Raw genomic sequence first — 16,795 nt, forward strand, 5'->3', positions numbered from 1 at the left:
GCTGAGCCATCTCTGGGTCCCCAGCTTCACCTAGCGTAGGTTGGGCACAGGAAGGAGCAGAAGAGGTGTGATGAGTGGGAGAACGAGTAGAGAGATGACTGGGCTAGCAGCTGGCCAATTCCTGGGGAGTGTGTGCGTGTGAGTGTCTGAGTCACACTAAGGGAAAAGTGACATTACTTGAGTTTCAGGTACTTCCTTCATGGGCACCTGCCCATTCAGTCCTAAATTTGTTGAGTTTATAGAAGAAGGATCCATCCATCCATCCATCCATCAATCCAGCTGTTTATTCTATCATTCATCCATTCTTTGATTCATTCACTCATTCACTAAACACTTCTTTAGCACCAATATGGATCGGTGATCAGTAGGGCCCCTCGCCTTGAGCAGGGGCTTGTCACTGGGTGGATAGAACCCAACCCAGAGTGACTGTTGGAGAGAGGTGCATCCAAGTCGGGACTGGAGGATGAGGGAGGAGCGTTTGGGAGCAAGAGGGCAGCTGGTGCAAAGGCTGAGACCAGAGAAAGCACATGGCCTTTTGGGGGAGCTGAGAAAAGTTCTGTGATGTCGATTGGCGGGGGGTGGAGGACAGAGGTGTTCTGAGAGGTCTGGACAAGGGCAGATCATTCAGGGCTTTAGAAATGGGCTGAGCAGCTAGGGCGTGAGGGTGATGGATGTGTGAGCAGGAAGGGGCATCACAGATCCGGCAGTCGGATGAGATCCCTGTGGGGCCAGCATGAGAGACAGAGTGGACAGGGTGAGGCTGGAGGCTGGGAGCACAGGAGGTGTGATTCAGATTGCCTGAGCTAGCAGAAGAGAGGGGGGTGGGAGAGACTCAAGTGAAGAAGGCCATTCTGGATAGAGTACCCAGCCTGGCCAAAGGTTTGGAGGGGAGTGACGGCATGCCATGGGAAAGGGGTTATCTGGTGTATGTTGAAGGATGGAATAGGCAAGGCATACAAGGGCCAGATGGGGCAGGGCCTTCAATGCTAGGCTGAACTTGAACTTTTTTACAAGGGCATTGGGGAGCCATGGGAGGTGTTTGAGCAAGGGAGGCTCATGTTCAGATCAGCGTGTTATAAGGATCTTTCTGGGGTAGGTGTGGAGGATGGATTGGAGGGGTGAGGTGGGAGGTCAGAGCCCTCAGAAAGGAGGGCCCAGGAAGTCAAAAGCAAAGGTCAATGCTCAGAACTCTGTGTTGAGTCATTGTTGCCACCTCCCTCTCCACAGCTGCCATTGCCCCCAAGGATGAGCTTTTCTATGGCTTCCTGAAACCTTGGCTAGGTAAGTGCCAGGTGGGCAGACTGGGGCTTCAGGGAAGAGAGATCTGGGCATGGGGCCTCCTTGGAGGGTTTCAGAGTAACAGGTGAGGCCCCCTAACCTGAGTCTTTGGGGCTCAGGGGATGGGCTCCTGCTTAGCAAAGGTGACAAGTGGAGCCGGCACCGCCGCCTGCTGACGCCTGCATTCCACTTCGACATCCTGAAGCCGTACATGAAGATCTTCAACCAGTGCACCAACGTCATGCACGTGAGTCCCGGCAGTGAGACAGGGGTAGGCTCCAACTCACGGGCAGGTCAAGTGATGTCAGGAGGCCTCGTTTCTTTCTTTATCTATAAAGTGGGTTTGTAGCGAGGACGCAGCCAGATCCTTGTCTGGCTCCCCCCCGTCTGTGGGCTCCCCACCCATTCGCCCTGTGTCTTTCCTCCAGGCTAAATGGCGGCGCCTGGCAGAGGGCTCGGTGATCTCCCTTGACATGTTCGAGCATGTCAGCCTCATGACCCTGGACAGTCTCCAGAAATGTGTCTTCAGCTACAACAGCAACTGCCAAGAGTGAGTGTGACCTTCCTTGGGAAGATGGAGCCGGCTGCTCCACAGGCAAGGTGGTGGCAGGAGAAAGGGAACTCCCAGGTGTCAGGCAACCTGGGCTGCAGGAGCTCCGCCCCGACAGGCTATGTGGCTCTAGGAAACCGACATCACCTCTCTGAGACTCGGTTTCCTTAGTCAAAAAATAGACATCGTAACAGACCCTTTCCCATCGTCATCATGGGAGAATTAAATGAGATCATGTGAGTCAATGGTTCGACACATAGTAGGGGCTCAGTACATGTTAGGTTTTTTTTCATTCTTTCATGAAGAGTGTGTGGTCTTTGGACAGTGTCTGTCCTACCCCCACTTTCTGAGCCTCAGTTTCCTTGTTTGTCAAACAAAGATGACAACTCATGACTCCTCGAGAGATGCTTTAAGGGTAAATAAATGTGGCACTGACCTGGCACATAGTGGATGCTCAGAGAATATTTGTTGAGTGATTAAATAAAATAAAAGCACTGCCCTGGTTCATTCATTCATGCATCAAATATTCATTGTGTACCTACTGTGTGCCTGGCACCAGACTAACTGCTGAGGATGTGGTTGTGAGCCACAGACAGTCACAGTTCTATGGAGCTTATTGTCTACGTGGGGAGATAAGGAACAAGGTAGACCATGAACGTAAAGTTTGTAACACACAGTAGGTCCTCAGCAACAAGCTGATGACTTTGTTTCTTCAGGCCATGTAGGGGCATGTTTCAGTTGGATAAGGCAGAGATGACCTTAGTAATTAATTAATTAATTAATCCAAGAAATATTTGCAGAATGCCTACTATGTGCCCCTCCTGAACTAGGTACTGGGAACACAGTAGCCAACAAGACAGAAAAGCCTTTGCTCTTCTGGAACTTCCATTTTGGTGGGAAGACAGGCAGTTAACCATGAACAAATAAATAAATGAGAAAACAACAGACTACAATAAATGCATGAAAACAAGCCCACTTCAGGACTAACGACAGCTCCTTGCAACCCTGCTTCATTTTATTTTAGTTGAGTTTATTTAATTTTTGATATTATTTAGTTTTTTAGAGACAGGGTCTCACTCAGTTGCCTAGGCTGGAGTACAGGAACGCACCACCATATCTGGCTAAGGTTTTTAACTTCTTGGAGAGACAGGGTCTCTCTCTCTCTCTATGTTACCCAGGCTGATTAGTGTTTTTTTTTTTTAATAATAGATTTACCCCGTTATCACTACTGCATTTGACTAGTCTAATAAATAAATAGATAAAAGATTCATTTCATTAAGATACAATTCACATACTACGTTACTCACATACTATGCTATTCTTTTTTTTTTTTTTTTTTTGAGACAGAGTCTCACTTTGTTGCCTGGGCTAGAGTGAGTGCCGTGGCGTCAGCCTAGCTCACAGCAACCTCAGACTCCTGGGCTTAAGCGATCCTGCAGCCTCAGCCTCCCGAGTAGCTGGGACTACAGGCATGCGCCACCATGCCTGGCTAATTTTTTCTATATATACTTTTAGTTGTCCAGACAATTTATTTCTATTTTTAGTAGAGACGGGGTCTTGCTCAGGCTGGTCTCGAACTTCTGACCTCTAGCGATCCACTCACCTCGGCCTCCCAGAGTGCTAGGATTACAGGCGTGAGCCACCGCGCCCGGCCTACTATGCTATTCTTCAAGGTCTGGGCAATCACTAATCTACCTTCTGCCTATCATAGACATTTCATATAGATGGAATCATATGAATTCTGTGTCTGCCTTGATTCACTCAGCATAACATTTTTGAGGTTCATCCAGGTTGTAGCACACATCTATGATTTATTTCTTTTCATTGCTGAGTAATATTCCATTTATCACATAATACCACACTTAGTTTTTCCATTCACCAATTGATGGGCATTGTTTCTACTCTGTAACTATTAGGAATGATGCTGCTATAAACATTTATGTACAAGGTTTTGTGTGAACGTATATTTTTAATTCTCTTCGATAGATTCCCAGGAGTGGAATTGCTGGGTCATAAGGTGACCCCATGTTTAACCTTTTGAGGAACTGCTAGGCTTTTCTTTTTCCACCAGAGTGGTTGCGCCATTTTGTTTTTCCAACCAGTAGTGTATGAAGGTTCCAGTTGCTTATTTTCTCTTCATAATCCTAAGTCTTTGGCAGAGGGTTCCAATTTCTCCATATCGTCACCGACACTTGTCTTTATTTTTCTTTTTGATTCTAGCCATCCTAGTCGGGTAAAGAGGCACCTCATTGTGGTTTTGATTTGCATTTTCCTGATGGCTAACAGTGTCAGGCATCTTTTCACACTTGTCATTTGTCTATCTGCTTTGGAGAAATGTCTCTTGGATCTTTTGCCCGTTTTTAAATTGGGTTGTCTTTTTATTATTAAGTTGTAAGAGTTCTTTATCTATTTTTGGTACCGGTACCTTATCAGATATTTGATTTGCAAATATTTTCTCCACCTCTGAGGATTGCAGCCATTTCGTTGTAGTGATGTTACAATTGGTACATCTGTCTTGGAAGTCCCCATCACTCTTTGGGCCTGGGAGTTTGGTTTTATTCATGTCTGCTGAGGCCAGCAGATCAGGAAATGATTGATGTTGAAAAAGTAGTTTGTTTTTTACAGCTTCCAAGAACAGGGGGCACATTCCATCACGCAGGGCCACACAGGGAAGTACTAGGATCCATCAGGAAAAAATGTGGGCAAAAGCCTTTTTTGCAGTTTCTGTGGGAAAGAACAGGTGAGGCAGGGTAAACAGGCTTAGGGTTGGCTAATTTGAATAATTCCTTTGGGCTCTGGGGTGTGTAGGAGCTGCCTGTAGCTGTCTGGTACCTAGCCCCCGGGGGGGGGGTAAGAGAGGGGGATAGTGTGTGGGCCTGATCAAAGTTAGAGTATGTGTTCTCCATTAGTTACTTTGTGTATGAAAGGCATGTTCTTGGATGAGCTCTTTACTTTCTTTAAGAATTTGCTAGTCTTTCAAGGGGCATCTCTCCCCAGTTAGCAAGGGCCTACATGTCAGAGCATCAACAATACAAAAAAAAAAAAAAAAAAAGGATAGTGGGCATGGTGGCACCTGTAGTCCCAGCTACTCGGGAGGCTGAGGCAGGAGAATCGCTTGAGCCCAGGAGCTTGAGGTTGCTGTGAGCTACAATGACGCCACTGCACTCTAGCCTTGGTGACAGAGCAAGACCCTGTCTTAGAAAAATAAACAAACAAACCCCACAACCCCCCATGCCCCAAAATAGAGTTAATACAGGGCTTCTGTTTGTTATTTACCCAATGGGGATAGGAGGCTTGTCTTAGCCAAGCTGGGGTTCTGTCTGGGCTGGGCTAGGGGATGGGCCAGGCTCATGGCCTTTCTTCTCCGTGGCAGGAACATGAGCGACTATATCTCCGCCATCATCGAGCTGAGTGCACTGGCTGTCAAGCGCCAGTACCGCCTGCACCAGTACCTGGACTTCATCTACTACCGCACGGCGGATGGGCGGCGTTTCAGGCAGGCCTGTGACACCGTGCACCGCTTCACCAATGAAGTCATCCAGGAGCGGCGGCGGGCGCTGCGTCAGCAGGGGGCCGAGGCCTGGCTCAAGGCGAAGCAGGGCAAGACCTTGGACTTCATCGATGTGCTGCTCCTGGCCAAGGTGAGGCTGGGCCCTTGGCGGGTAGAGCCCTGCCCTGGACGGCCTCCCCAGGAATGGCACCAGCTTCGTGAAATGATACATGTTAAAACTCACATAGGGCCTGGCTTGGTGGCTCATGCCTGTAATCCCAGCATTTTAAAGAGGCTGAGGCAGAAGGATTGCTTGAGGTCTTGAAGAGTTCAAGACCAGCTGGGCAACATAGTGAGACCCCATCTCTACTAAAAAATTAAAAAATTAGCTGGCATGGTGGCACGTGCCTGTAGTCCCAGCTATTCAAGAGGCTGAGGCAAGAGGATTGATTGAGGCCAGGAGTTTGAGGTTGCTGTGAGCTGTGATCGTGCTGTGCATTCCAGCCTGGGCCACAGAGTGAGACCCTATCTCTAAAAAAATAGATAAAATAAGAAGACTTACTGTGTGAGTTTGCTCAAGCTGCCATACAACATATCGCAGACTGGATGGCCTTAAGTAAGAGACATTTATTCTCTCATAGTTCTGGGGGCTGGAAGTCCAAGATCAAGGCATCTGCAGGGTTGGTTTCTTTTAAGGGTCATGGAGCAAGAATCTCTTCTAGGCCTTTCTCCTTGGTTTATAGATGACTGTCTTCTTCCTGTGTCTGTACTTCCTCTCTCCTTTGTGTGTAATCTTTGTCTTTGTCCTAATCTCTTCTTATAAGGACACCAGTCATATTGGATTAGGGCCCACCTTATAAGCTCATTTTTAATCTGATTGCCTCTGCAAAGACCCTGTCTCCAAACGTGGTCACATCCTGGGGTTCTGGAGGTTAGGACTTATGAATTCTAGGGGATGGGGTGCCCTTCAGCCCATAACAGCTACAAAGATGAAATATGTGACCATGAAGAGCTGTGACACTTGCACAGGTGTACAATCACTCATTGGTGGTATTTCCGTGGAATTTTTCAGCAGTATATGGGTTCTCGATTCGGAGTCCTAGATTCCAGTCCTGCTTCTGCCACTTAGTGCATTCTTTTTTATTTTTTTTTTAAATCTTTTAGAGACACGGTCTTGCTCTGTCACCCAGGCTGGAATGCAGTGGCATGATCATAGCTCACTGTAACCTCAAACTCCTGGGTTCAAATGATCTTCCCACCTCAGCCTCCCAAAGTGCTGGGATTATGGGCATGAGCCACCACACCCACCCCACTTCGTAAATGTTTGACCTTGGTTATATTACTCTTCTCCCTGAGCCTCAGTTTCCCCATTTATACCATGGTGATCGGAAGACTTGATCACAAGGTTGTTGCTGTGCAAACAGCAGGGTTCTTGGTGTTAGAAGCTGCTCAGGAAGTAGGAGCTCACCTTTAACTTTCCTTTTCTTTTGCCATCTTTCTTAGACAAGTTGCATGCTTCCATCTGCCTGGAATACTTTCCCCCGCAGCTTGGCTTAAGAGAGAGAGGGGAGATCTGACTTTTGAGGGCTCCCCGGGATGCAGAGGGTGGGATGAAGTGGGCTGAGCATCCTCTCCTGCCCATTTCAGGATGAAGATGGAAAGGAACTGTCAGACGAGGACATCCGAGCTGAGGCGGACACCTTCATGTTCGAGGGTGAGGACATAGGGCGAGGATGAGGGAGGGCAGGGAGGGCACCACTGTCTGTAGATGGCATCTCCGCTGTCCTCAGGCAGCCTCCATTTAGGGGACCTCATCTGCCTGCAGGTCATGACACGACATCCAGTGGGCTCTCCTGGGTGCTGTTCAATTTGGCGAAGTATCCGGAATACCAGGAGAAGTGCCGGGAAGAGATCCAGGAAGTCATAAAAGGCCGGGAGCTGGAGGAGCTGGAGTGGTCAGTTGGAGGGGGCAAGTTGAGGCCAGAGCCTTGGGCATGAAGCTTTGCTCTCCCACTGACTCAATGTGTGACCTTAGACAAGTCATTGACGCTTCCTGAATTCCAGTGTCTTCCACTGGAAAACAGTGCTGATAATCATGTCTCATAATGCAGGAGTTCGCAGAGTGTCCAAGTCAGCAAAAATGCTACATAACAAACAGCCCCAAAACTCAGTGGTTTGCAGCAAGCATTTATTTCTTGCTTTTGGACGCACATGACTTTTGTTGCTGCTGGGCTTGGCTGAGTGAACTAGAGTTGCTTCCAAACTAAGAGTTGAGTTCAAGTCTGTTCTTGGACCCATAGCTACCCATGGGTCATGTTCTTCTCAATGCAGTTTCCGGAAGCACCAAAAGCCACGCAATTTAAAAGCTCTGCTTGCTTTTAACCATAACATCATGTTGGCTAAAGCAAGTCACATGGCCAAGCCCAGTATGAATGGGGCAGGACGTATACACCATTCACCTGAGCAAAAGGCACCGTCGCATCAAACAGCAAAGAACACAGGTGCACGATTCTAAGACAGGGAGGAAGTGGAAAGTCACGAACAGTAACCCAGGCTCTTTTAGATGTGTGCCGTGTAGAGCTGACTTTGGGTGATGCAAAGAAAACATAGCATTTACTAGCATCAACTTGCACAGTGAGAAAGTTCCTCTGTTCTCTCTCAACCTTTTGCATTATGACCTCAGAGAAGCATCTCAGTTTGGAGCTACTGTGTTCTGAACACTTTGCTCATCTGCCTTTTTTTTTTTGAGACAGAGTCTCGCTTTGTTGCCTGGGCTAGAGTGAGTGCCATGGCTCAGCCTAGCTCACAGCAACCTCAAACTCCGCAGCTTAAGCAATCCTACTGCCTCCGCCTCCCGAGTAGCTGGGACTACAGGCATGCGCCACCATGCCCAGCTAATTTTTTCTATATATATTTTTAGTTGGCCAGATAATTTCTTTCTATTTTTAGTAGAGATGGGGTCTCGCTCTTGCTCAAGCTAGTCTCGAACTCCTGACCTTGAGCAATCCACCCGCCTTGGCCTCCCAGAGTGCTAGGATTTCATCTGCCTTTTTATTTCCTTTTGTGAGATGGGGTCTTGCGTGTTGCCTGATCCTCTAAGTAGCTGGGACTACAGGCGTGCTACCACACCTGGCTATTTCTTTTAAAAATTTTCTTTAGAGATGGGGGATCTCGCTATGTTGCCCAGGCTGGTCTCAATTTCCTGGCCTCAAGTGATCCTCCTACTTCAGCCTCCCAAGTAGCTGGGATTGCAGATGGGAGCCACCTTGCCTAGTGAATCTGCCTTTTTAACAAAAGGGGAAGATGCCTCAGGTTCAAAGAGCTGGGCAGGAGAGGTTGTCTAGCCATAATTAAATGACACTCATCTGTTTTTGCAGTGGTGTTTGTATGTATTGATACCATTATGCCAGGGATGATGTCTGCCCTTTGTGGTAGCAACATAAAGTTTCTTACTTATTTACTTATCTTATTTTATTTTATTTTTTGAGACAGAGTCTCACTCTGTTGCCCTAGCTAGAGTGCAGTGGCGTCATCATAGCTCACTGCAGCCTCAAACTCCTGGGCTCAAGCAATCCTCCTGCCTCAGCCTTCCAAGTAACTGGGAGTACAGGTACGCACTACCATGCCTGGCAAATTTTTTTTTTTTTTTAATATTTTTGGCAGAGACGGGATCTCACTCTTGCTCAGGCTGGTCTCAAACTCCTGATCTCAAGCCTTCTTCCCGCCTTGGCCTCCCAGAGTGCTAGGATTACAGGTGTGAGCCACCGCACCTGGCCATAAAATTTCTTTGAAAGAGAACCTGGCCAGGCACACTGGCTCACACCTGTAATCCTGGCACTCTGGGAGGGTGAAGCAGGAGGATCACTTGAGCCCAAGAGTTTGAGACCAGGCTGAGCAAGAGCAAATCCTGTCTTTACAAGAAATAGAAAAATTAGCTGGGCATGGTGGCGCATGCCTGTAGTCCCAGCTACTCAGGAGGCTGAGGCAGGAGGATGGCTTGAGCCCAGGAGTTCGAGGCTGCAGTGAGCTATGATGACGCCACTGCACTCTAGCCTGGGCAACAGAGCAAGACCCTGTCTCAAAAAAAAAAAAAAAAAAAGAGAGAGAGAGAGAGAGAACCTGTTGGTTTAAAGAAAATGATCTAGAACATGAACCCCAAGAGTTATCATTAACCCCATTTTGGGCCCTAAAATCCAAAGGAAAAAAAAATAAGTAAATAATAGTAATAATAGCATAAAGAGAGGACGCACTGGTTTTTAAATACTGAAATGGATCCATACAAGCTAGAAAGTCCTGCTGCCCTGAACCCCCCTGGCTGTCCTGGCTCCTCCACTGGATGCCCCCTGACCTCCACATAACTCATTTTTTTTTTTTTTTGAGACAGAGTCTTGCTCTGTTGCCCAGGCTAGAGTGCCATGGCATCAGCCTAGCTCACAGCAACCTCAGACTCCTGGGCTCAAGCAATCCTCCTGCCTCAGCCTTCCGAGTAGCTGGGACTATAGGCATGCATCACCATGCCCGGCTAATTTTTTCTATATATTTTTAGTTGTCCAGATCATTTCTTTCTATTTTTTTAGTAGAGATGGGTCTCGCTCTTGCTCAGGCTGGTCTCGAACTCCTGAGCTCAAACGATCCTCCTGCCTCGGCCTCCCAGAATGCTAGGATTACAGATGTGAGCCACTGCTCCCAGCCCACATAACTCATTAATGAGAGGGTTAACGCTGGCCCTGCGGAGGCCCAGTGCTAGTGCAGTTCTGACCGGTCGGTGCTCAGATGTTTTGCAGCCTAAGTGTTAGCAGTAAGTGCATGAGAAGCTGCAAATGATGGAAACTGAGGCAAATCTGAAAAACTGCCCAGGTTTCCTGCCCAGCTGCCCTTGAGTGTATGTGTGTTTGCGGGCAGTGGGGGGTGGGTCATGTCACCGTGGCCTGGCCTCAAGTTACAGTTCTGTTCTCCCCAGGGATGACCTGACTCAGCTGCCCTTCACAACGATGTGCATCAAGGAAAGCCTGCGCCAGTTCCCACCCGTGACTCTTGTCTCCCGCCGCTGCACGGAGGACATCAAGCTCCCAGATGGGCGTGTCATCCCCAAAGGTGCTCGCTGTGTGCCACATGCTCCTGGTACACTGTCCCTGATGATGTGGCTGCTCTATAGTCCATGGGGGTCTGGCCATGCCCGCCCCAGGTGCTCTATCCTTGAGGATGGGGCAGTTCTCTATGTGCCTGTTGTTTTTGGGGTGTTATGGGAAACCCAGTTGTGTGTGTGTGGGGGGGAGATTGAGGTGGGGGAGTCCCGGTGGAAAGGAAGGAAGGCAGGATGGCAGGTTGGCCAAGTGAGCGTGCAGGTAGCAGAGGATCAGTTTCATTCACTTGCTAAATATCCCCTGGAGACCAAGCGCTGTCGTGGGTGATGCTGGGGATCGAGGGGTCTGGGGGAGATACAGCAGCATGTTGCAGACAGTCCCAGGAATGACAGGGAGAGACAAGGACTGAAGCAGGCCAAATATGGAGGGATAGCTCTATCTGGAGAGGAAAGCAGGGAGGGTTGCCTGGAGAAGGAAATGTGGGCAGTGAGCCTTAGAGGTTGGAAGTGAAAGAGAGAGCATGTTTATGGAACAGAGCCTCAGGGTGCAGATTGTGAAAGACCTTGACTGCCAGGTGGTAGCACTTGAACTTGATCCTGAGGGCACTAGGGAGCCAAGGGAGGTGTTTGAGTTGAGGAGTAATGTCAGATCTGCGGGTGAGAAAGATCTCTGTGTGGCCAGCGTGGCAGCCAGAAAGAAGATGATGGTGTCCTCTTAGGGAAATGTAGGGGGAGTGGATCGGGGAGCAGAATTTTTCAGGGAAGGATGGACAGGCAGTGGTGGCAGATGGCGCATGGGAATGCCGCAGCTTCAGGGAGACCCAGGGAAAGAGAGGTTTCTGGAGGAAGCTCTGGCTTCCCTTGGCCCCACTGACCCTAGCTGTCCTCACAGGAATCATCTGTTTGGTCAGCATCTACGGAACCCACCACAACCCCACAGTGTGGCCTGACTCCAAGGTGAGCTGCTGCCCCAACAACCCTCCCTGCCCCCTCAGCTCCTTCCTCCCCAGAAGGGGCAGCCCTGGAGCAGCAGGGCCTCCCCTGCCCCCCCAACCCAGGGAGCCAGACAGCAGGGCTGGTTGCAGAGACTGAGCATCCCCCACATGTATTCACCCACTCACGAATTCTCTAGGTCAACAGATATTTACTGAACACCTACTGTGTGCCAGCCCCTGTACTGGGCAGTGAGGACAGGGAGCTCCCACAGAGCTCACAGTGAAGTTCAGGGGAAGCCAATAGCAAATAAATACGATCATTTTGCGCACTGATAAATGCAAAAAAGAAAGAAAAATCGATAGGGCGGGCACTAGTGCAGGTGGTTGGGAGAGGCTTTGCGGAGGAAGAGATGTTTCAGCTGAGACCCAAAGGGTGGAAAGAGCAGGGAGAAGCATGTTCCAGGCAGAGGAAACAGCAAGTGCAAAGGTCCTGGGGTGGGAATGAGCTGGGTGTGCCTGACCAATAGAAGGAGGCAGGTGCGACCACATTGCTGTGAGTGAGTGTGGGGTGGAATGGAAGAGGTGGTCCTGGGCTGCTCTCCATCCAGCGGTGCTGGTCCCCAGAGGCAGAGGGAGGGAGCCAGGCTGGGAAGGCTGGGCCAGCACCCACACTCACCCCCAGACTGTTCCTGCCCAGGTGTACAACCCCTACCGCTTTGACCCAGACAACCCACAGCAGCGCTCCCCACTGGCCTTTGTGCCCTTCTCTGCAGGACCCAGGTAACCCCTCTATTTCCCCCAGTCCAAACTAGGTGTGGGAGGAACAGAGCCAGTGGAAGGTCAGCGATGTGCCAGTCAGGCACAGAGACCACATCCCACCCCCCAGCCCAATACCATCTTTGCGCCCCCACCAATACACCGGCCCCACACCATCAGACTTTGCAATAGCATCCCTGGATATTGGGCACCTACTGTGTGCCAGGCCCTGAGTTCTGGGCTCGAATGCTCCCAACGTCTCTACAATGTCATTGTCCCTGTTTTCACAGATGAGGGAAATAAGGCTCAGGTGGGGAGGTCATTAACCCAGGACACACAGCTAGTAAGGGGCTGTGCCAGGATTCAAACACACTCCTCCCCAGTGTCACATTGATTTAGTGATTCTTGGGGTCTCACTTTAACCTTCATCCAGCCCAGGATGCTTGCCTCGTTTTAGAAACGAAGAGGCAGGTGAGGCCCAGGGACCTCCCCCTCCTTCCCCTCCCCTTTGGCCCCGTCCGCCCTGCGGCTGGGCCTGAGCCCTGTCCCCTCCTGCAGGAACTGCATCGGACAGAGCTTCGCCATGGCCGAGATGCGCGTGGCGGTGGCGCTCACGCTGCTGCGCTTCCGCTTGAGCGTGGACCGAACGCGCAAGGTGCGGCGGAAGCCAGAGCTCATCCTGCGCACGGAGAACGGCATCTGGCTCAACGTGGAGCCGCTGCCTCCGCGGGCCTGAGCGAGGGGCGCCCCTGTGGATCCCAGGGATCCAGGCCCCGCCCAGAGAGGCCCAGGCCCCGCCCCCAACATTCTGAGGGCAGAGACCGCTGCCTTCCAAGTCCAGCTTCTACTCCTGTAGGACCGGGCGCCGCTGTCGCTGTCGAGCGGCCGGATGGTGCTGGCCATGCCCCTCAAGGCGAGGCTCCGCCCCTGAGGGTCTGATCCCGCCCCTTGAGGTTTAGGTCCCGCCCCCTGAGTGTGTGCACCTGTTCTGCTTGAGGGGCCCCGCCCCCAAGATCCTGTGGCTTGTCCTCTGGCTTCACCCCTGCGGAGCCAGGTCCCCAGGCCATGCCCATCAAATCTTCTGAGGACCTGAGACGTACCCCCTCCTGGCTGAACTCCCAGGCTGGCTTCTCAGTTGAGGACTTGGAGGCTGGAGGGTGAGAGCCCTGAACCTGTGACATCACCCTCGCAAGGCCCTCAGCTCATACGGGGCGAACTGCTCAGGCGGCATCCCAGGACTGGGGCTGTTTGCTTCTGTTGTTGTTTTGTGAACCCAGACCCCTTCCTTCCTCCCTTGTGCAAAGGCCCTTTGCTGAGTGTTCTGATTTTTGTAGAATAAAAGCAAGGGATGCAAGTACCCCACCCACCCCTCCATCTCCTAGCTCAGCCAGCCCCTTGTACCTGTAGCCCTACACTCCAGAAATGAGGGGCTCCAGGCAGTTGTGAAGCAACTGAGGGAAGCGGTGGTCTAAGAGGCTGGGAAGCCGTTTGTCCTAGGACATAAACTCAGATTTTTTTGGGACAGTTTGTGCATTTGATTATTTCGTCAACAGATCACATGTTTATTAATTGTCTGCTGGCACTGGGCCCAATTCCTGCCTTTGCAGAGGGTTGGAGACAGATGTTGAACAAATAATTCCACATGTGAATATTTATTTGCAACCCATGACAAGTGCTCCAGAGAAGAGGCACCTGGTGCTGGGTGAACATAACAGGGCTCTTTTGGTGCTGAAGCAGGAGAAGTTGAGTGGATGACAAGGGGAGGGAAGAGCATTTCAGGCAGAAGGAACAGCATCTGCAAATGCTCTGAGTTGAGGGAGAGCACAGTGTGCTCAAGGAATTCGCAAGGGGCTGGAGCAGTTGGATCTGGGGAGTTTGGGCAGAATGGAGGAAGGGTAGTGGACATGGACCAAATTCACAGGCTTTTTACTGAGGGCAATGGAGCCATGGGGAGTGTGTGAGCAGGGTCAGGGCAGGACATGGTCAGATTTAGGGCTGGCATGGAGGTGGTTTTTTAAGGGGGCAGACTGGAGGTTGGGACCCTGGGCAGGAGGGAAGCTGAGGTCTAGCCAAGACAGGAAGTGCCTGGATTGAAGTGACTATCTGGCTGTGGAGGCTGAGGGGAGGAAGGCAGTAAGCGTGACACCCAGGTCTTTGGTTGGGGAAATTTGATGGTGGAGTAGTCCCTGATTGGGGCTATAAAAGGTGGGGCATGGAGTTTGACGTCACAGTGAGCTATGACCACCCTGCTGCACTCTAGCCTGGGGACAGAGCCAGGCACGGTTCAAGCCCTTGCATAGTTGAAATCTTCAGGAGAAGACAGATGATAAATGATAAATAAGTAAAAAAATAAGTTAGTTCGCAAAGGGCCTTGGATTTTCACTTTTGTTGTGAGAGAAAAGGGGAGCCCTGGAGGGTTCTGAGCAGAGGAGGGAGAAGATTTGTTATATGGACTTTGGCAGCTATGTTGAGCGGAGACTGAGGCAATGCTGGTGGATCCATTTCGCTAATGGATCGAATATGAGTTTCAGGAGAAGGGAGGATTTCAGGTTTGGGCTTCAGGGCTTGGAAATATGGAACTGCCAACAATGGACATGGGTCGTGCCAAGTGGAGTAAGTTAGTTTTTTGGGGGAGGGGAGTGAGATCAGGGTGTCAATTTCAGCCAGGAGGAGTTGGAGATGTCAAGCGGGAAGTTGAATAAGATGGTTCTCGAATTCAGGAGAGAATTCCAGATTGGGGATGTACACTGGGGAGGCTTAGTATTTAGATGATGTATAATCCCCCATGTGTGTGTGCACATGTGTGTGTATATGCGTGCATATGCCCTTGTGTGTGTATATGGAGGAAGGGCTTGAGGACCAAGCCCTAGGGGTCTCCAAAGTTAATATAACAATAATGAGATTTAAAATTGATGGAGTACTTCCTGTGTGCTCTTCCCATGTATTATGTTCTCATTTAATCCTCACACTAACTTTATCTTAGTATTATTTTTTTTAGAGACAGGATCTGGCTCTGTTGCCCAGACTGGACTACAGTGGCACAATCATAGCTCACTATAACCTCAAACTTCTGGGCTCAAGCGATCCTCCTGCCTCAGCCTCCTGAGTAGCTGGGACTACAGGAACGCGCCACCATGCCTGGCTAATTTTTTGTAGAGACAGGGTCTTTTTATGTTGCCCAGGCTGGTCTCAAACTCCCGGCCTCAAGCAATCCTCTGGATTCAGCCTCCCAAAGTGCTGGTTTTACACGCGGGAGCCAGTGCACACAGCCTATTATTTTACTTTACAGAGGTGGAAACTGAAACCCCAGAGTGAAATGATTCACCCAAGGTCCTACAAGGATATCCTTATGGTGGGGCCTCAGCAGGAGTCCTTAGTCCTTTTCTGTCCCATCCCTGAGGCTCCTGGTCCTGGTCTGGGTCCTTAGTGTCTCTTTGCATAGCAGGGGGTGTGAAGAGGGCCTGGGATGGGGTGGACCATCAATGCTGGAGGTGTCAATGTCCTGTGTCCTGTGCGTCCCCAGGTGGCACCTGCTGGAATCATCCCTGTCCCAGGTCCTCCTGGGCTGAATGGGAAACATACAGGAGCCAAGTGGCTGCCCCTGCCACACCTGTCCTGATTGAGGGTCTCCAAGAGCCCATCATTTGCCAAACACCTCCTGCTCCCTCCTGGTGCAACCCCGCCATCTGCCAGCAAAAAACCCCACATATATGGGTTCAACTTTGGCTCTGTCCCTTCCTACCAGCGGCCTGGGCACATGACTGCCTTTCTCTGCACCTGACTTTTCCCTTGTGGTGTAGATTTTCCAAGATCACCATGCTTGTAATGCACATTGAGTTTCCACGAAGGGCCATGAGAGTGGATGAATGAGAGCAAGAAGAGGAAGTGTGTGGTCTCTGGGTTGCCTGGACTCTGCTGCACCCGCAAGTGTAAATCTCAAAACACACCCAGGCTCAGTCCTGTCACCAGGCTGCTGCGGGGACCTCCTCGCTCTCCTGAGTGTGAAGAAGGCTCCCTCTGCTGGATGGATTGGCAACAACAGGTTCTGAGGAGTCCGTTTTTGACTAGTGTATGCGTCCGCGTGTTTGAGTGTGACTGCGTGTGTATGGGTGACCGCATGTGCATTTGGGTGGTTGTGTGTGCTCGTGTTGGAGTGCGTGCATGCATGTGTTATGTAAATGTGTGTGGGTGTGACTTGCGTGCATGCATGTGTGTGCACGTGAATGTGTGTATGTGTGTGCGCACGTGTGTGTGTGTGTGTATGTGTTGGTGTCACTAGTGACTGTAACAGTCCACACTGTCCCATCCCCAGGTCTGACCCTGGCAGCGCCGGCAGGACATTCTGGAGAAATAACGCCCTTGGAAGCAGCCCTGAGTAATGGCGGGTGGGTATCGGTGGATCGATGCCCCTGTTCCCTCGCTCTGGGATGACTCCGAGGTGCATGTCCTGTGCTGTCTCCCAGAGGCACCAGGCAGGGCCGAGCCCCTGCTGCCCACAGTGGAAATTCCTCTAACGAGTTCCCCCAACTGCTGTGTTTTCCTTCCCGTCTCACTTCCCTACTGCCTTACTGGTGTTTCCTGGGATTGCCTCCCAGTTGAATTCTTGTCTTAGGGTCACCTCCAAATTGGTATTTGCACTTCCATATGCATAAATAAATAAAGTATTTGCGCTTGAATCCTTGCATCAGGGTCTACTTCCAGGG

At 50.5% G+C, this 16,795-nt stretch overlaps 1 protein-coding gene across 1 annotated transcript in view; it reads left to right on the plus strand.

Moving 5' to 3' along the window:
* Positions 1-13,458, plus strand: part of LOC123636949 (ultra-long-chain fatty acid omega-hydroxylase) — a 30,082-nt gene extending 16,624 nt beyond the window's left edge. Inside the window, exons 5-14 of the mRNA XM_045549689.1 lie at positions 1,228-1,281; positions 1,398-1,525; positions 1,707-1,828; positions 5,202-5,469; positions 6,966-7,032; positions 7,144-7,273; positions 10,279-10,412; positions 11,294-11,358; positions 12,034-12,116; positions 12,651-13,458. Coding sequence (XP_045405645.1) covers positions 1,228-1,281; positions 1,398-1,525; positions 1,707-1,828; positions 5,202-5,469; positions 6,966-7,032; positions 7,144-7,273; positions 10,279-10,412; positions 11,294-11,358; positions 12,034-12,116; positions 12,651-12,828 — 1,229 coding nt within the window. The 3' untranslated portion in view covers positions 12,829-13,458. The remainder of the gene's footprint in view (positions 1-1,227; positions 1,282-1,397; positions 1,526-1,706; positions 1,829-5,201; positions 5,470-6,965; positions 7,033-7,143; positions 7,274-10,278; positions 10,413-11,293; positions 11,359-12,033; positions 12,117-12,650) is intronic.
* The last annotated feature ends 3,337 nt before the right edge of the window (positions 13,459-16,795 follow it).

The sequence above is a fragment of the Lemur catta genome, chromosome 1 (assembly GCF_020740605.2).
Source record: "Lemur catta isolate mLemCat1 chromosome 1, mLemCat1.pri, whole genome shotgun sequence".
Classification (NCBI taxonomy): domain Eukaryota; kingdom Metazoa; phylum Chordata; class Mammalia; order Primates; family Lemuridae; genus Lemur; species Lemur catta.